General features: G+C 45.9%; 1 protein-coding gene across 1 annotated transcript; it reads right to left on the minus strand.

Moving 5' to 3' along the window:
• Window positions 1–4,046: 4,046 nt before the first annotated feature.
• Window positions 4,047–7,243, minus strand: LOC108882464 (transcriptional regulator Myc-B). The gene is made up of 3 exons (XM_018674972.2): window positions 7,034–7,243; window positions 5,175–5,811; window positions 4,047–4,853 (listed from the first exon to the last, which is right to left on the minus strand). Exons 2-3 carry the CDS (start codon window positions 5,803–5,805, stop codon window positions 4,330–4,332), a joined length of 1,155 nt encoding a protein of 384 aa, XP_018530488.1. The 5' UTR covers window positions 5,806–5,811; window positions 7,034–7,243; the 3' UTR covers window positions 4,047–4,329.
• Window positions 7,244–14,564: the final 7,321 nt, after the last annotated feature.

A 14,564-nucleotide genomic window follows, 5' to 3' on the forward strand; every position in this document is an offset into this window, starting at 1 on the left:
AATCAGTTTCTTTAACCACGACTCCCGTCTCTCCTGATCCCTGACCTCAGAGGTTTAGATGAAGTTACAGCAGAGACAAACGTATGTTTGGCTGCAGGAATATGAAGACTAACAGTTACTGCAGCAGAGTACAGTACACAGTTTGCTCTGAGCTGTGAAGAGTCAGAAACCACAGCAGCTGAAGCTTCACAGGAAAACACAGCGTGTTGCGTTTGAAGCTCAGGAAACGCTGCAGTATTTTTAGGTTACCGTCTTCCTGACAAGACTCGCTGAGCTGCCGTTTGATGTTCTTTCACTAAAATGTTCAACCTGACTTTCGTTTTATTTCTCTTCACCTCTGCTGTGATGAGCTCAGAGGTCGTCGGGTTTCCATCTGAGCGCAGTGGAAATTTGAACCGAATTTCACAAAAACAAGCAAAAGAAACGGTGACGTTTCCACCTGCTGATGACGAGGACCACTGGATGAGGTCAATGAGACGCTTCAGTCAAAGCTCAAACGATGGAAACCTGACATTTCTGTCTGCTTTTTGTGATGTTTCAGGATGTCAGTCTGTCCATAAAGACAGGAGGATGGAGACACATGAAGCGTCAGAATAAACTGGATTCATCAGAAACATCCTGACGTTAGTCGTCTGTGCTGCGTCTGTTTACGTCCTGGTCCTGTCTGAACCCTGTGGTCTGCTGGTCTTCAGGTAGACCGGACCTGAGGAGACACAGAGCCCGTCACAGCGGTGCGTTCACGTGCACTCTTTTAATTTCCCTGATGTCTTGACGTCATGAGCTTCACAGAGACGTCACTTCCTGTCTGACTCTGTTCCACCAGAGTCTCTTTCCTCCGTCTGTCGGCTCAGTTTCCATGTTCAGAGACGAAACACCAGAGAGCGTTACTGAGCACAGACGGAACTCCTGTCCACATCTGACCCAGTCTTTGATTATGGGAGAAGTTCATTAAAGGCTGCTGACAGAAAGAAGGAACTTGGTATTGATAACGTCCCTGTGTGGACACACTGCTGAGAGAAAGACTACAGTTCAGTTCAGCTTCACTCTGAACTCTCTGGGTCTGATTCCAGCTGCAGACTCAGTCAGTCAGAGGGAGATCAGACCTGAAGAACCACAGGTGCACAGACGCTCCACTGGTCAAATGTGGATCAGGTGTTTAAAGTCTTTAACAGAGCTGCAGTCAAAGCTGAAGCTTCTGTTTGTGTTAATGTGAAGAAGGTTCAGGATCTTCATGATTCACGTCGTCTGTTTCACTTTGCTTCTTATGAACATCACTGTGTTTCCACCTCGGCCACGTGTAACAAAGTCTTCATGATATGTGAAGACGTTTTTATCACAGAAACCCTCCTCCACTTTCTTGGTTTCTATCACAGCGAGCAGCGTTCAGCTCTGTGAAATAAGGATGTGATGTTTACATGCAAACACAATCGTTCACAAGCTCCATTTTTAAACTGGGAACTTCCAGAAGAAGAAGAAGAAGAAGAAGAAGAAGAAGAAGAAGAAGAAGAAGAAGAAGAAGAAGAAGAGCTCTGTGTGATGTTTCACTGCTCTGAGACTGACTCCAGCTGTGGTTTATCAGAACCTGCAGCTGGAACAGAGGGAAGTGAAGGGGAGACACCACTGACTCATAGCTTTACTCACACTTGGTGATTTCTGACACACTGACGCTTTCCTAATTTAACAGCACGTTTCTTTAGCCACAGACTTTTTATTTTGATTTTCGCCCCGGAGGGAAATTCCCCCTCAGATCCTCAGTCAGTGTCAGAAACCCTCCACTCTGATCCCTCCTGTGATCCACCAGAACTCTGCACTCGTTCTGGATCAGTTTCACCTTCTGTCTTTCTGGTTAGCTTTCTGTTTTATCCTCTTCTTTTTGTCTGTATAAGAGGTGCTGTACTGTAAACAGCCTTAGTTTAAAGGAGAAACTCTGATCGATGGAGACAGAAACCTTCAGAATCAGTGCAGTGCTGATCAACAGTGAAGTTCTGGTTTTTACCACCGACAGACTCTGACTGTTATTTTCCTTTCAGTTTAACAGAAACATCTCTATGTATCTCTACCAGACTCCACTGATAAAAACAGGGATTTAACAGGAGCTGCTGGAATACCACTGCCTCCATCTGTTAGTGTGTGTGGTACTTTTACTGCAGTAAAGTATCTGAGTACTCACAGTGACAGCTGTGGTCTGTGGAAAGTCGCTGTGCTCGGCAGGTTTTTCTGAGGTGGTCTGCAGAGAAAAGGTTTCACTTTCCGCTCAGCGTGGGGAGGAAAGTCGACGCTCGGGAAAACCCTGCTGCTGACGGGGCGGAGGGCGCAGCGTGGAGGGTGGGGGGTGTTCGGGGGGATACCGTCACGGGGTCCCATGGGAGCTCAGCAGGATGGGTGTGAGGGACCATGAACAGAAACTGAGGGTGAAGTCACAGTGTTGTTGCACAGCTGGGAGACTGTTTTCAGAACAGGTCAACATGTTGCCCTGAGGTCTGGACACTGTCAACATCACCAGTAATCACCATGTTCATCAAGTCACCGCTCTGCTCCTCAGACTTCATGTTCACCATGATCTGATCAGAGGTCGTCCAGAGTCCAGAGTCCTGGACCTGCTGATGAGAGTTCTCACAGTTCGTCCTGAGGGGAACATGAAGTCTTTCAGGATTCATCACGGTCCCTCTGATGCTTCAGACTTTACAACCAGAAGTGCGCAACGGAAACATCTGAGGGTCAAACCGTGACGCGCAGAGAGGCGCGCTCTTTATTTAATGATGCGCGTGCACGTCCGCTGCAGGTGAAAAACAGCTGAGCCTCCAGCAACAACACACAGGTCAACATTTACACACAGCGACAGTCCAGTCAGCTGATTCAGAAACTCACCTGGACTCCTCAGGTGTTCACAGGTGTTCACAGGTGTTCGGGGGGGGCTGCAGGTGAAGCGTCACGACACGTTGATCAGATTTTCTTCTCCAGAGAAAATGGACGCGACAGTTTCTGCGTCACAGGGCGGGAAAGAAAACTGAGGGAGAGTAAAACAACAGGTATCCTCTGTCCGCCATTGTTGTTGTTGTTTGAGGCGCATGCACGTTACACACAGCAGCAATGAGCATGCGCAGATGAAGGTGTGTTTGACGTAAAGCAGTCCTTCAGAATCTGCTCTCAGGAAGGAGTCTGCGTCTGAGGCGGAACCTCAGAGGAAATCTGGATCTGTAGATTCTCTGTTTGACTCAGTCTGAAATCAAACAGCTGCAGGTGAATAAACTGTCCTGAGGTCAGTGAACTCAGCAGCAGTGTGTGTTAAAGCTGCTCTGAGGAAACACTGAGCATCCAGCAGAGCTCGTCACAGTCTGAACCCTGTTCCCTGAAAACCAGGATCACATCACACACTGAGACCTGTTATCAGGTCTGGAAGTTCCCTGGACCACATGGAGCCAGATAATCAGTCTGTGATGACCCCTGACCTCCAGGAAACTGAAACAGGAGGAGGAGGAGGAGGAGGAGGAGATGAGAGGAGAGGAGGAGGAGGAGGAGGAGGAGGAGCAGGAGAGGAGAGGAGAGGAGGAGAGGAGGAGGAGGAGGAGCTTCATCTCTCTCAGTGTTTCTCTGGGTGGAGGTTTCAGGGAGTCTGAGTCCTGCAGCTGAAACAGGAAACTCGCTGACTCACAGGTCTGGACCGTTGTCATGACTCAGCACAGAGTCAGTGTTTAGAGAGAGAACTGATCAAACTGTCCAGACTGGATCCACAGTCCCACATGGACTCTGTCAGTTACTACAGATCCTCTTTAGTCTCCTCTTAAATAAAAACCTCTGAGCTGAGCCTCTCTGCAGGGTACAGCAGCTGACCTCTGACCTCTGACCTCTGAGCTGTTTGTCAGACACAACATGACGACAGCTGATCTGAGTCCAGCACCGAGGACTGAGAGCAGCTGAATCCTCCTCCACTCTCAGCCCCACTCCAGCTGCTGAATCAGACTGAAGCTGATCGCTCCACCGTGACCTCTGACCTCTGACCTCTGACAGAGAGTTAGAGTTAGGGAGAAGAAAAACACTGAACAGACTTTAACACTGACAGAAGCTTTTATTCTGAAGAGCCTCCTGTTCTTCAGGAGGAATATAAAAATAGAAATGTAATCAGTTATTGATTAAATAAACAGTTATTGATCTGATCACAGTCGATCACATTGAAATGGTTTCTAGGTAAAAAAACATTTTAAATTAAAAGGTTCAGACGTCAGTAAAAATGAAATAAATAGAGGGAATTCTGGTCCATGTAGTTCAGTCCACAGCTGCCTGTGCTGCGTTCAGGTGACGCTGGTTACAGTCTGGATGTTCAGAGACGAACTAGGTCTGATGAGTCCTGAGCTGCTGCAGCCTGAGCTTCAGCTCTCTGCTCCTCCTCCTCAGCTCGTCCTTCATCGTCAGCAGCCTCCTCTCGTCCTCTCTGATCTTACGGATGAACTCTGTCGCCGTCTTCAGGATCACCACCTTGGCCGCTTTGTCGTTGCGAGCCACCGCCGGGATCTCGTCCCTCAGAGCCAGGAAGCTCATCTTCAGCTCGTTCCGCCGCTGCCTCTCCAGGACGTTGTGAGTCCTGCGTCTGTCGTCTCCGTCCTCTCCGTCCGACCGCGGACTCCAGCACCGGCGCCTCGGCGACGCTGGGGAGGCGACCTCTGACCTGATGCGTTTGATGGCGGGCTGTTCGCGGGTCGCTGACGGCTGCTGGGCGGCGTAGTTGTGCTGGTGGATGTTGATGTGGGAGCGTTTGAGAACCAGCGGGGACGTGTCCGACCGCCGCGACGTCTTCCTCCTGTCCACCGTCACCACGTCGATCTCCTCCTCCTCCTCCTCCTCCACTTCTTCTTCTTCTGGGGAGAAATAAAGAAAAGTGTCAGTTCTACTTCTGCTGTCAATCATCAGCACAGATCTCACTCAGACTTCTTCCTGTTTCTATGAAACCAGATCTCTGGACCTCCACAGTCCTCCACACGTGTTCTCTGTGTTCTGGGTTTAAAGGTTCAGGGATAAATGACTGGACAGTAACATATTAGCATATTAGCTGCTAAAATTAGCATATTAGCTGCTACAGAACAACACTTCCTGTATCTGATTAAAGTTCCTGGACTCATGAGAAACATGTTGAATCAGTCAGACCTGACGGACCTTTCAGAATAAAAGCCTGCTCCCACCTGATTCGCTGTCACTGCTGCTGAGTGGCGGTGTGTCCAGACGCAGCTCTGACCCCGCCTCCACCGCTGCTCCGTCAGCGCTCCTCTCGCTCAGGGTGGTGTACGGAAACACCACGGAGGGGTCGATGCAGTCAGTGGCCGGTGGGTGGAGGTCCTGCAGGTAGCCTGTGTCCACCTGCTGATCAGCTGCTCCGTCTGCGGCGCCGTTAGTGTTGGTGCTGGTGCAGGTGGAGTCTCGGCGGGCCCGCAGCGAGGCCAGCCTCTCTGACACCACCTTCTCCAGCTTGGTGGCGGCGGCGAAGCTGCTGCTCCACATGCAGTCCTGGATGATGAAGGACTGGAGGAAGGCGGCAGCCGAGGGGTTGCGGTCCTCGTCCAGCAGGTCGGACACGGCCTCCAGGTGGTCGGCGGCGGACGGGGGGACGTCAGACAGGGATGGCGTCCGGCTCGGGGACAGGGGGGGCGTCGCCAGCAGCTCAAACTTCTTCCAGATGTCCTCACCGGGGCCGAGGAGGAGCTGGCTGCGTGGAGGAGGGTAGAAGTCCTCCTCCTCGCCGTCCAGGAAGTAGGGCTGGACCGTGTCGTAGTCGTAATCGTAGTTTGTGCTGGACATGGTCAACACCGGCGGCATTATGGCCTGAGGAGACACAGCAGCTTTAACAAGTCTGACCACACTCTGACAAATACAGATCATCAGTGAGGAGGTCTGACGACTTTTCTGTCCTGAGCTTCATCTGTAAGCTGAGATTTCACTACCTGCAGCTGTTCAGCTGCTCAGCTGCAGATTCAGTTCCACCCTGAAAACACAACTTCACATAACACATCAGATGTTGGAAGGAACTGAGGGCAGAGGTATTTGCATAGAGGCAGGGGGATACCAGACAGCTGTCACAGGTCAGACTGATCCCCAGTGACAGAGTCTGTTTGACTGAACCTCACACATCACATCACTCTCCTACTGAGAACAAACCACTGGACTGAACACTGAGAGAATATTACACCAGACTCCATTCAAAAATCAGCTGATTTATGGTCCAAGTTAATAAACTTCTCTACAGCTGCATATGGATGGAAACTGTAGTAACCAACACTACAAATCTTGTTTCGATCATTGAGGTGTTATCAGGTGGAAGCTGCCGACCTGCCACCATCTGTGACGTCAGGGGGAAAATATGGACACGTGGTTTAAGCAGATGTTGACAGGTGAGGTGTCAGTGTTCAGCAGGTACACGACCAACCTCCTGTTAGCACAGAAATCCTGAACCAAACTAAAACCTCACCGGTTTTACTGGTGAGCACAGGCAGAGCAGGTATCACACAAAACCTCATTCAAAAAACAGTAAGTTTAAGACTCTTTTGGTTCCGGTTGAAGGTTAACGCGATCAAATATGATTCAAACACGAATATTCATTATCAGTAGAAGACACTTCACAGTTCGGCTCATAAAAACACACTAAACAGCGTCAGCTAGAAAAGCAAACAACCTTAATCAGCTGTAAGGTCGACAGCTGCCATCTGCTCCATATGGACGGAAAGTTTCATCAGAAACATTTAAACTTCAGTGAGACAGAATCACAGTCTGATCAAATGCACCGCAGACACTGCAGGTCCAGGTAGAAACAGCTGATTTGTGGATGAGCTGCAGATGCGCGAACAGTCACCAGACTCCGCTATAAAAACCTCTAACTCTGTTTTAAAGTCGTGAAATCACAGTTTTAATTAACAGGCATTAAAATCCTGTTTCTGATCACAGTAACAGCGACTGTCAGAGATAAATTCGGCCTAATCTCAGAGTAACTTAGTGATCATTTAAAAGTCCTGAGGAGAACTGATGCAGAACTGATCCAGTTCAGACTCACCGTTATATCTGCCACAATAAACTCTGACCGATGAGGAGAGGTCTCAGTGAGAGGGTTCAGGTTTAATCCAGAGGAGTCCGCGTGTGAAAGTGATGTCCTCTTCCGATCGATAATCAATAAGAGTGAGTATCAAACTCCGACACTGATGACTCCGCTCCGAGGTCTCAGTGTGACTCAGAGCAAACAGCTGCTCTGCAGGACTTTAATACTCCAGCTCTGCCCCCTTTTTTTCGTCATCTGCCATTTTCGCGCCAAATCTGAGTACGTAGTAAACAAAAACATCCTGTTAGTTTGTTGGTGACAGCGTGAAAATTAACGTGGACAGATTTCCTGTCAGAAAAGTTCATCTGCGATTCGACTTTTGCGCAAAACGAAGCAAGAAGATGCGTTAGAGAAGAGAACTATTTTTCTCCGCGGAGGTCTTGTAAAAAGAGGGTGGTCCGTGCTGACAGTAAATGATGCAGGAGCAGAAAGTTCCGGGAAATCAGCTCTCAGTGACTAAGGCATGAAAACAACAACAAATAAACATAAATAAAATAAAGAAATGTGGAAACAGAAAACGATAAAAAACAAAAACAAAATATAAAAGAAAAGAAGAGAGTAAAAAGATTTAAAGAGAAAATAAAATATGATTAAAAAAGAAAGGAAAAATAGAATAATACAAACTAAAAGAAAATAACTACAAAGAAAGACATGAAAAAATAACCTGATAAAAATAAAGTTACTGCAATAATCAGAATCATGTTCACTCTGAGTGAAGGTGAGTCAGTTCTCTGTCAGAGGGAACAATACACTAAACCTAAACCCATTAATCAGAACTTTTGATAAACCTCAGTGACTTGTTGTACAGACTGATCTGACATTAAACTCTGCACATGTTCATGCAGCTGCAGTGAATCCTGTCACACTGCTGATCAAATGTTTTCACTGAAATATTCACGAGGACAAACGTCTCACTGACCCTGGTCGTATACAGGACTAACTTTATTTAACCTGAAGACTCACTGAGAATAAAGATCTGTTTTACAGGAACACTGTGCAGCAGTGTGATGTTCCACCAGGATCCTCAGTTCTCCAGTGTACTGAACTCTACTGAAGAGATCAACAATGTTCTTCCAAAGGACAATAAAATAAATAAAACACCGTCCAACACATCACTGCAAAACCTCCCATCATCCCAGGTGTTTAACTATTAAAATCTCCTAAAGGTCCACTGAAGGACTGTTAGACCTTTTAAAGAACCACTAAAACCACCAAAAGACCCCTTGGAACTCATACAGGTCCTGTAGAACCCTCTTAAGGGTCACCTGTAGAACCTTGACCACTAAAACTTCCAAAATGACATGTAAAATCTTATTAATGACCACTAGAACCTCAGGACCTACAGGGCCTCCATAACTGTCTTAATGACTATTAAAACCATCAGTAGAACCTCCTCAATCACCACTGAAACCTTCTAACCGACCTGTAGAAGAACCTAAAAGAACCCAGGCAAACAACAAACAACATGAAACAACAACTAAACCTGAGTTTGTTTGTTTGGTCACAGTTGATAGTTTCAACTTCAGTTTTGCAGTTTTCTCTGGATTTATTGTCACATTTCAATTTGTTTCACTCTCATGATCTTTGATCCTCGATCTGCTGCTGTCAGAAATCAAACCCGTCACTCTGCTGCCCTCTGCTGGTTGAAACAACACATTACTTCAGCGTCCAAACCTCAGTCTTGTGTTTCTTTTTGCGTGTGTAGCTCTGCCCTCTGGTGGCTGCAGTGACACACTACACCACCTCAGCTGTACTGTAATAACGTGGAGCTGGCAGTAAAAGTACTGATTAAAACAGTGTTTGCAGCGGTAGAGAAGGCACTCAGATACTTTATTTACTTTAAGTAAAAGTACTCCATTACAGTAAAATCTTGCATTTGAAAGGCTACATAAGGAAGAGAAAGTATTTTCAGCTAAATGTACTGTAACTATCAACAATAAAGGTTTTTGTTGCAGAAAATCTGCTTCAGTAAAATGTTACTGTTGTAGCTGCTGCAGGTGGAGCTGGTTTTAACTACGTCAGATACAGTCAGAGAGTTTAGTCCACTGGTTCCCAACCTAGGAGTCGGGCTCCTCTAAAGGGTCACCAGAGAAATCTGAGGGGTCATCACATGATTCATGGGATTCACTGATCTGTCTTCAGTTTTTAGACTTGTATCTAATCCTTTTAGTGATATATTGATCATTTGAACAGTTATTGAAATGAAACCATGTGAGAAGAAGAGAAATGACTCTTTGGTGGAAATGCTGAACACCATAAACTTTTACTGATCAGCAGCGCCCTCTGCAGCCAGGAGTGGTAATAACTTCTGCAAGACAGTTCAGACAGAGGCTCTGTTCTCCCTGTTACACTGAACCATCACACTGATTCTGAAGCTGAGATTTTAGGCTTAAATAGTTACATCGTGTTGCTTTAAGTACAAGTACCTCAAAGAGTAGTTGTGGTATAAGTAGTAGTAGTAGTAGTTGTAAGCAATAGCTGCAACCACAGTAGTGGTAGTACTGTCTGGTAAGAGTAGTACTCCTAGAGTAGTAATAGGAAGCACAACATGTGATCATCATCAGTGTGTTGTTACAGACACCAGAAAGCAGCAAAGTGAAGGTTTCACAGTAACAGCAGCACAGTAGATGTAGAGGTGTTAGTAGAAATAGTAGCAGTAGTAGCATATCGTCACCCTCTTAAAATAATTGCCTAAGTCATTTTTTTCAAAAATGAAACCAAAAATGAAAAATTGCCTACATCCTCAGTTAAACAGATTGTGCCATTCTACCCCTTTAGTATAATTGTCTATGTCAAGAGTGTGACTTTTTTTAGTTTTAATTTGCCTAAGTTATTTAATTCTCTCTTGTTCCATGTTTGACTGACCTTGTAGTTTGTATGTCAATAGGCATCTGTTGTTATAACTGTTTTGATTAAAATTGTTAGTAAATATCATATATTCAACAAGTGGTTCAGTTTTTTGTGTTTCCTGAAAAATCTGAAAAAATGACTTTTATTATTTTAAGAAGGCGTTGATACTGTATAGAAGTCAGTGTGGTTGCAGTGTGTAATTACAGCCAGCAGAGGGCAGCAGTGTGTCAGTTTCAGTCCTGAAAAGCACACAACAGCTTCAGCTTCAGCTTCAGCGTCAATCAGCAGCAGCAGCCTTGTGTGTGGGCCGCAGGGGCTGATGGGAGGAGTGAGGAGCTGTCAGAAAGCACGTGGCCCTCGTCTGATCTCACAGCTCGTCCTTGTTTGGCCTCAGCTGCATCAGAGCGCCACTTCTCCCCAGGTTCACCAGAGGAAACACCACTGCACAAAATGCTTTTCCTCCCAGCTGCTGCTCTGTGCTGTCTGTGTTCAGGTGAGTGTTTCCAGCCAATCAGGAGCCAACAAACTCAACCTTTAACAAACACTGTCACACTGACCTTCATCTACCTGTCTGTGTCTCTACAGCGCTGGTTGCCATGGCAGCAGATCTGGTTCAGGACCAGTTATCATTGACCAGGAGAGCTGGTCAATCTGTCTCCTTCAGCTGTGGAGGGACTGAGGGGTGTGGTACATATGTATACTGGTACCAGAAGAAAGACAAAGAAACATTCAGACTGATTCTTGATATTAACAAGAACAGTTGCGGCGTTGATAAAAGTTACGGTCATCCTCAGAAAGATGATTTCACAGCTGAAAGAAAACCAAACGGCTGTGAGTTGAAGATAGAGACAGTTAAAGTTTCTCATTCAGCCTCCTACTACTGCTCCTGTTATAGTTCCCACAGTGAGAAATGATGGGTGCAGCCTGAACAAAAACCAACAGATGAACAGATGTCAAACAGTGTTTGTGACAGGAAGAGAGCAGTAAACCACAGCCCAGGTTCACATATTTCACCTCCATCTCAGACACTTTTTCTGGACTTTTCTCTGATATTGATTCATATTTGTAGCTGATATTTCAGCAGGTTTAGACGACATCTCCAACAGAGAGTCACTGTTGATGTTTTTAAAGCGTCACCACCATCGTTCTCTGACCTTCAGCTGATTATTGTTGTTACCATGACGACGCAGCTCATCTGACCTTAACAAAGAGCTTCTTTGAAGACAAACCATCATCTTTCCTTCAACCTAACCAAACATTAACCACAGTGTTGTCACATCAGAAAACAACAAGTCCTCCAAGCTAAAGCATCAGCAGAATATAGAGGAGGGCCACATCAACACAGGGCCACACTCACCTGTTAGAGTCCCCCAGAGCTAAAGGGACCTGAGGGCCCCTGTTCAACCCCCAACACACACACACACACACACACACACACACACACACACACACACACACACACACACACACACACACACACACACTCTCTGTGGATCTGTAGCTGTGTGTTTCCATCACAGCTGTTCAACAACAGATAACAGAGTGTGTTTCTAAATTCACCACCAACCTGAGTGTGTTTGTGGGAACATGAATGTTTTCTTGTGTTTCTGCATCATGGTGACCCAGATCTTTGATCTGCTGTCAGATTCAAATCAGGACCAAGAAACTTTTCACTCAGTCAGTTCAGAGAAACAGAGAATTCTGGGAAAAATCCTCATTTAGAAACAGATGGAAAGAATGAGAATAAAACAAAGAGACAGAGTAGAAATAAGAAATGAATCCCCTCTGCAGGCTGACAGTAACCTTCATCTTCTTTTTCAACAGCACACATTTGAAGATTGAAGACAAACAGCCTGTTGGAGACTGAAGGTCTCAGTTTGACCAATCACACACTGACAAATAGAAGCTGTTTCTACCTGAATGTTCCTCAGAGGAAAAGCACACAACAGCTTCAGCTTCAGCTTCAGCTTCAATCAGCAGCAGCAGCCTTGTGTGTGGGCCGCAGGGGCTGATGGGAGGAGTGAGGAGCTGTCAGAAAGCACGTGGCCCTCGTCTGATCTCACAGCTCGTCCTTGTTTGGCCTCAGCTGCATCAGAGCGCCACTTCTCCCCAGGTTCACCAGAGGAAACACCACTGCACAAAATGCTTTTCCTCCCAGCTGCTGCTCTGTGCTGTCTGTGTTCAGGTGAGTGTTTCCAGCCAATCAGGAGCCAACAAACTCAACCTTTAACAAACACTGTCACACTGACCTTCATCTACCTGTCTGTGTCTCTACAGCGCTGGTTGCCATGGCAGCAGATCTGGATCAGGACCAGTTATCATTGACCAGGAGAGTTGGTGAAACTGTCTCCTTCAGCTGTGGACGGACAAACCAGTGTGGCAGTAATTATGTATTCTGGTACCAGAAGAAAGACAAAGAAACATTCAAAGCAATTCTGCGTATTACTAGTGGTGGCAGCCCAGGTAAACCTTACAATCATCCTCAGGAAAATGATTTCACAGCTGCGAGAACACAGAGCAGCTGTGAGTTGAAGATAGCGACAGTTCAAGTCTCTCATTCAGCCTCCTACTACTGCTCCTGTTATAGTTCCCACAGTGAGAAATGATGGGTGCAGCCTGAACAAAAACCAACAGATGAACAGATGTCAAACAGTGTTTGTGACAGGAAGAGAGCAGTAAACCACAGCCCAGGTTCACATATTTCACCTCCATCTCAGACACTTGTTCTGGACTTTTCTCTGATATTGATTCATATTTGTAGCTGATATTTCAGCAGGTTTCCTGTTGTTCCACACAGTGAGGACAAAGAAGAAATACACAAGCACAATAATGAAATGATTTCAGGGAGTAAGGATCATTATGAAATGACCATAAGCTACAGAACAGATGCAGATTTTACATCACTACTGACTCAAAGACTACAGGGTGAGACAATTACATAACAATGCATTTTCAGTGAACATTTCCTTTTTCCTTCCTCACATGAAAATTTGACAACTATTCTCTCGCCTTGTAAACAGTCTGTGGACCAGTAGTTTCTTCTGTAAATTGTGTTTTTGAACAGCTGATCAGTAACAGATAGTGAAGGTCAGAGTCTTCCACCATTATTGAACTAACATTATTTGTCGAGGGACAGTTTGCAAATATTACTGGTCCTGGTTTAGGGTTAGGGTTTTATCCTAACTGGATCAGCTGTGAGTTGTACTGACAGCCATATTTTTCTCAGAGGATGGCAAGGTGAAGGCCTGACCTGCCCTCTCTGTCTCTGATTGTCTTATCCTGATATTCTAACCCAAACCAATCATCACTCCTCATGTCTAAACCGAACCAACCCAACCAGAGAAGCAACATGTACCAGCCAGTTAGAGGCAGAGTAGAGCAGGTCATTCCTTCATCATTCTAGGAAAACATACTTGGCTTGTGGAGGACGACTGAAGGATTTGCATCGGGGGGATTTTAGAAGTGGGTTTACTCAATGCTGACTGAACAGTAAGTGGTTATATTCTGTATACCAGCGTATACCCTGCACCACAGAGACTGTCCTGTAAAAAACCATTTAGACAGGTAGACATGGTGAAGACGAGCTGCTGAAGTTCAAACCAAACATCAGAATGGGGAAGAAAGGTGATTTTGAACGTGTCATGGTTGTTGGTCTGAGTATTTCAGAAACTGCTGATCTCCTGGGATTTCCCCACACAGCCATCTCTAGAGTTCACAGAGACTGGTCAGAGAAAGAGAAAATATCCAGTGAGCAGCAGCTCTCTGGGTGAAAATGCCTTGTTGATGCCAGAGGTCAGAGGAGAATGGACAGACTGCTTCGAGCTGACAGGAAGGCAACAACTGAAAAACCACTGGTTACAACCAAGGTCTGCAGAAGATCATCTCTGAACCTTGAAGCAGATGGACTACAGCAGAAGACCACACCAGGTGTCACTCCTGTCAAGTGACAACAGGAAACTGAGGCTACAGTTCACACAGGCTCACCAAAACTGGACAATAGAGGATTGGAAAAACATTGCCTGGTCTGATTTCTGCTCCAACATTCAGATGGTAGGGTCAGAATTTGTCCTAAACCCCTTAGTACCAACTGAACATTGTTTAAACCCCACAGCCTACCTGAGTATTGTTGCTGACCATGTCCAACCCTTTATGACCACAGTGTACCATCCTCTGATGGCTGCTTCCAGCAGGATAACACTCCATGTCACAAAGACCAGATCATCTCCAACTAGTTTCTGGAACATGACAGTGACTTCACTGGACTCAAACAGCCTCCACAGTCACCAGATCTCAGTCCAACAGAGCAACACTGGGATGTGGTGGAACAGGAGATTAGCATCATGGACGTACAGCCAACAAATCTGCAGCTACTGTGTGATGTTATCATGTCAACATGGACCAAAATCTCTGAGGGATGTTTCCAGCACCTTGTTAAATCTATGCCATGAAGAACTAAGGCAGTTAGGCAGGAGGTGAAACCCAGCACTATCAGGTGTACCTGATGAAGTAGCTGCTGAGCGTATGTAGCTAGCTAAATACAAGGAAAGGAAGCAACAAATTACAGATAACATTCCTGCTTCCTGCTACAATTAATGAAAATGAACTGGGAATGAATGTGTTAAGATAAGATAAACTTTAT

The sequence above is a fragment of the Lates calcarifer genome, linkage group LG4, assembly GCF_001640805.2.
Source record: "Lates calcarifer isolate ASB-BC8 linkage group LG4, TLL_Latcal_v3, whole genome shotgun sequence".
NCBI classification, from domain to species: Eukaryota; Metazoa; Chordata; class Actinopteri; family Centropomidae; genus Lates; species Lates calcarifer.